General features: G+C 43.2%; 1 protein-coding gene across 1 annotated transcript in view; it reads left to right on the forward strand.

The window, feature by feature from the left end:
- The window catches only part of Atp8b1 (ATPase phospholipid transporting 8B1), a 135,545-nt gene that overhangs the window by 112,067 nt on the left and 17,478 nt on the right, over positions 1-6,000 (forward strand). Inside the window, exons 20-22 of the mRNA XM_032885539.1 lie at positions 413-488; positions 4,385-4,517; positions 5,179-5,467. Of these exons, the coding sequence (XP_032741430.1) occupies positions 413-488; positions 4,385-4,517; positions 5,179-5,467 (498 nt within the window). The remainder of the gene's footprint in view (positions 1-412; positions 489-4,384; positions 4,518-5,178; positions 5,468-6,000) is intronic.

Below are 6,000 nucleotides of genomic sequence, written 5' to 3' on the forward strand. Positions count from 1 at the left end.
TGAAACTCTTTTAGCCCTGACATGATGTCACCTGTCCTTCTGATACACAAGCCATGGCCAAATGCATGTGGCTTGTCTGAGGCTATATAAGTGATTTATATAAAATTCCTCTCATGCTGTGCATATAAAGTTTGTCTGGAATATGAGCGACTTCCTGTTTAGACTTGCATTCCATCCTCTCTCTCTCTCTCTCTCTCTCTCTCTCTCTCTCTCTCTCTCTCTCTCTCTCTCTCTGTGTGTGTGTGTGTGTGTGTGTGTGTGTGTGTGTGTGTCTCGAATGCGCACACCCACTCACACATACTCCAAAGTCCAAAATCTCAAACACTTATGTCCCGAGCATTTCAGATAAGGGATACTTAACACGGCTTAGATAAGTAGAAATAACAGTTGACTTCATTTTAATCTGTTGTAGAAACTGCAGAAAACATAGGCTTTGCCTGTGAACTTCTGACAGAAGACACTACCATCTGCTATGGGGAGGACATAAAGTAAGTAACCCCCTATGGAAGGATGCAAATTTAGTATCTGCTTTGGGCCTCTGGTGTGAGAGGATATAGTAGCTGGGGTGGGAGGTGTTTGTTTGATTTTTTTTTTTTTTTTCAGAGCTGGGGGCTGAACCCAGGGCCTTGCGCTTGCTAGGCAAGCGCTCTACCACTGAGCCAAATCCCCAACCCTTGTTTGATTTTTTTTAACACAGTCAACACTAGGTACAGAAGGAAGAAAACACAGAAATTGGAGCTAGACCATGACCTTGGGTGTCTTTTTCACATTAAAATGAAAAGAGTATTCTTGTGTTAGCATGGTTCAGCTCGTTTTGAACAAATTTCAGTTAGGGGGACTCGCAGGCTTTAAGGAACTCTTTCTGTGTATTCTTCAGAAACCTTCTTTCTTTGTCTACTGGGGAAAAACAAGTCAGAACTGGGAGTGCAGGTACACACAGCCATCTCCTGCTTTCTACATGGGTGCTGGGCATCCAAACTCATGCCCATATGGCAGTCACTACTCATGGACCTATCTTCCCAGCCCCAGTGCTAGCAAGTTCCTAGGAATTATGTTTATGTCCCTTTTCTAGGGACTTCGTCTTTTGAAACGAAACATAAGAGGCAAAAAAACAAAACAAAACAAAACAAAACAAAACAAAACAAAAGCAAGTCCCAGAATGCAAGTTTCATCAAGTTATATCGTATAGGTAGGCAGGTCATTTACTGGTAGTCTCTATGGGAGCGTGTCTGATATCTCAAGCCTTGACTTGTTCTGGGACACTCCTTAGCCTCTCATCAGTTGCTGCAGTCCTGGAAATGTGTAACATAAAGGCACGGATAGTCTTGTTCTGGGTCGTGAGCATTCCTGCAATGCGCTCACTGCTTTTTATTATTTCTCAAGCTTTTTTTGTTCTAAACCGCAGTCTTGTCTAATAGCACACAGTAGAATTAAGCTGTATGTGTTCTAACCCAGAGCGGAGTGGAGAGCCTCTCTAAGGCAGTCAACTCCGTAAGTCGTTCCAGTGTCTTAGGCAGTTTGTGGAGGCAGACAAAGCTAGCAGCCTTATGACCTAAACCCCTTCTGTTTGAGTAAAAAGCACCTAAACCACGCCGCTTTGAACCACGTTTGCTTAACTGGTTTTTGAGGGCAGGAAAATTTGGTTAAGTCCCATATGGCTTTATTCACTTTTTATACTCGGGATGCTTAATAACTTTTTCTGTCTCTCGTTTGAGAGAGTCAGATTGGGCCTAAGCCAAACTAAATAGCAAGTCTCTGCAGACATCAAAGCTCTCAGCTGTCTTTCCAGTTGTAGAGAGAGACGAGTCATCTTTCTCGGTGATTCTTTGAAATGAAATGATGGTTTCCATCAAATAGTTTAAACAGGCAACGTCACAGACTGGTCTGCTCCAGTCTTTTAATGAACTTGTCATAGTACTCAGTTATTTTGAACTTGAAAAGGAGAATTAAATTGATGTGGGAGGAAGTTAATGAACACCTTATCCTCTGGGCAGTGCTTCTAAGTTTTTATTTATTGATTAATTGATGATTGATTGATTGATTGATTGATTATGATGATTATGATGATAATGATGGTGATGGTGATGATGATGATGATGACGACGACGACGACGACGACGATGATGATGATGCCCATGTCCTGGCACATACGTGGAGGTCAGAGGACAACGTTGTGGAGTTAGTTCTCTCCTTCCTTTACTTGGTTTACATGGGTTCTGGGGGAACAAACTCAGGCTTGTGTAGCAGACCTCTTCACTCACTGTGCCATCTCACTGGCCCTAGAGCAATGGTTCTAATTGAGATAGATTTTTGCCTTTCAAGCATCATCGGCAACGTCTGCAGACGTCTTCAGTGGGTGTAACAGGGGAAAAGGATCCTAACCGGGTTCTGGTGGGCAGAAGCTAAGAATACGCTAAACCTTATAGAAAGGATATATTGTATAACAGCAACCTTGTAGGATGGAGAATATCTGTCTCCAGATGCCATTAGTGCCAAGGCTGCTTCTGAAGATGAAGGATGGTGGTGTGTGTTGGATAGGGAAAGCCTCAGGCTGAATGGGAAACCCGAGTCCTTTTACCAGATTTCCAATGGCCTCCCTGCAAGTGAGATCACATCCCCTCTTTCTGCCTCCATTTCCTGATTGGTCAAATAAGGAGATTGGCCTCTTCCACGCGAAAGCTCTGTGGTTCACTTGCCCATCATCCAGAAGTGTTCGGATAATTTATATTGATAAATGATAATCAGCAGTTAAGGGTGCAGACTGCTCTTACAGAGGAACTGAGTTCAGCTCCCAGAAACCTCGTTAGGCGGCCCAAGCACCCACATATACATGGCATACAGCCACACACACTCACAACTATACATAACTAAAACTAAAATTAAATCTTTAAAAAAAAATTAAAGTACCGATGAGAATCGGTGGATGGCAGTACACGACTTTAATCCCAGCACTGGGGAAGCAGAGGCAGGAGGATCTCTGTGAGCTGGAGGCCAGCCTAGACTGCAGAATAAGTTTCAGGACAGCCAGGGCTACACAGAGAAACCTTGTTTCAAAAGACCAAAAATAAATTAGTTAGCTAGTTAGTTAGTTACTTGGTTAGTTAATTTACCAAGCACTCAGAATTTTGGAGAGCAGATATGATTTCGGGTATGTGGGAAAAGCCATTTTTATGTCACACAGTAGAGTGATAAAATTCACATCCAGGCTGCTTCCCTTCTCCTGCACATGGGTACATTGTTTCATGCATCTTTATTTATTTGGGTCTTTGACAAGAGGTAAAATACCAAGATGTCCCCTGCTGGAAGACTGAACACTTAGTTCTCCACCATGGCAGCAACGTGGCTAAGTGGCATACAGAAGTGATCAGCATCACAAACTGTTAGGAACATGCAACTCAAAATCAGGGAATATGACTTAGTTCCAGATGGCCAGAGAAGAAAGAGGAAACGAAATGGCTGTGAAGATCGGGACCATGGTGTGTGTCTTTGGAATGAATCGTGTGTTTGCTAAGTAGTTGGTGAGGCTGGGAAGAAGTGGGACACTGGCACGCACCGGTTGGGTGAAAGCCTGTGGTCGTGGTATGGGTCTCCCTCAAGAACATTAAAAATAGAATTTTCATATCGTTCAGTAGTCCTACCCTGGGGACCTACTCGGAAGAGTTAAAAGCAGGGTTTTGAAAAAGTGTATGCAGAGCCACATTTACATAGCACTGTTCACAGTAGCCAATCAAAGTGTGAGTTGGATAAGCAGACTTCAGCATCTCCACACAATGGAATATCACTTACCTACCCCTCCAAGGGAAAGAAAGCTTGAGATATTGTTGTGTAGCGCTGATGGCCTTGAAGACCTCAGTGACACGAGCCAGTCACAAAACAAGCATGCTTTACAAGACTGGCTCCACAATGTGTGATGAGACTCACCCCTGCGGAACCACACTCGACAGTGTGTGATAACTGTCAGGCTGGGTATTTTGTAACAAGAGTCTTTTTAAGGGATGTCAAAATTAAAGTCTAAGGCCAGGCACGGTTGTGCATTCTGTTGATCCTAGCACTTGGGAGGCGGGGGATTGTGAATTCGAGTTGGTCTATATAGTGAGTTCTAGGATCATCTAGATCAAAGATATCTGGTAAGATCTATCATAGATAGATAGATAGATAGATAGATAGATAGATAGATAGATAGATAGGATGTGTATCTATGTATGTGTGAGATCCAAATGCTAGGATTAAAAGTATGTACTATAATGCCTGGCCCTAGTCTATATACGTATGTATATATATAATTTCTGATATGCAATATATTATAGATAACAACATAAATATTATATACATTAGAGACATTTATAGTCACATGTTTCAAATTCTTCAATTTATTTTCCCCTAGCTCTCTTCTTCACACCAGGATGGAGAATCAGAGAAACCGAGGCGGAGTCTCTGCGAAATTTGCACCCCCCGCATATGAACCCTTTTTTCCACCCGGAGAAAACCGTGCCTTAATCATCACTGGCTCGTGGTTGGTGTGTATCAGTAGTGAGTCCTACCTGACATTCAAACAAGTTCCTGGGGCCATTCTTTTTTTTTTTTAAGATTTATTTAATATATATATATATATATATATATATATATATATATATATATACACACACACACACACACATACACATATACACACTGTAGCTCTCCTCAGACACACCAGAAGAGGGCATCCGATCTCATTACAGATGGTTGTGAGCCACCATATGGTTACTGGGATTTGAACTCAGGACCTCTGGAAGAGCAGTCAGTGCTCTTAACCACTGAGCCATCTCTCCAGCCCCCACTGCGACCATTCTTAATGTCTCAAATGTTAATTGTCTTTTCGATCTAAAAGTCTCACAGCCTATCACAACAAGTGTAACTTTCCTAAGTTTGAGTCTTAATGAATGTTAGAGGCTATCTAAGAGACTAGAGCAAAATGGTGAAGTTGGTTATCCAAGTAGTTCCACATGTGGGTAATTCCTACTCTTCCCTGAGAGACATGCATATTTTCTGTAATTTTACTGTAAGCCTTTTTATCAGCACAGTGTAATCGGCGTTATAACCTACGACCTCTCCTTCCCAGGACTCAAATCTTAGGAGTGGTGCTCTTGGTGTAAAAACTAAAGTGGTTGGTGACGCTTTCCCCCTCTGCTGTCACAGAATGAGATCCTTCTAGAGAAGAAGACCAAGAGAAGTAAGATCCTGAAGCTGAAGTTCCCAAGGACCGAGGAGGAGAGGCGGATGCGGAGCCAGAGTCGGAGGCGGCTGGAAGAGAAGAAAGAGCAGCGGCAGAAGAACTTTGTGGACCTGGCCTGCGAGTGCAGCGCTGTCATCTGCTGCCGCGTCACACCCAAGCAGAAGGCCATGGTGGTGGACCTGGTGAAGAGGTATAAGAAGGCCATCACGCTGGCTATCGGAGACGGGGCCAATGATGTGAACATGATCAAAAGTGAGTTGTTCGTGGGTGACTTGTGACACCACCCTGCTGAACACAAGTGGTAGGAACATGGGGTGGGGGAGGGGGTCTCTTCAGTTCCTGGGGCTGAGGTATCATGAGGCAGGTATCGCTGAAGCTTTGCCCTGCCTTGACCTACCCTCTAGAAGCCTGCAGTATGCCCAGCAGGAGTGGGATTCACCAAACCTCACTTAGGAGATGAGCTGTATTGGGAAACATTGTTTCCTTTATGTACTGTACGGCTGGTTTTTCTCAGGATGGTTCATTTTTAAGGGCTTAGCAAAAACTTTAATTTTACTTAATTATTTATTTTATTTAATATATATGAGTACACTACCTCATATACTGTCTTGAGACACATCAGAAGAGAGCATCGGATCCTATTACAGATGGTTGTGAGCCATCATGTGGTTGCTGGGAATTGAACTCAGGACCTCTGGAAGAGTAGCCAGTGCTCTTAACTGCTGAGTCATCTCTCCAGCCCCCACGCTTAATATTTTTAACTGTTGTTTCTATCCTGATTAAAA

This window comes from Rattus rattus, chromosome 15 (genome assembly GCF_011064425.1).
Source record: "Rattus rattus isolate New Zealand chromosome 15, Rrattus_CSIRO_v1, whole genome shotgun sequence".
Lineage (NCBI taxonomy): Eukaryota > Metazoa > Chordata > Mammalia > Rodentia > Muridae > Rattus > Rattus rattus.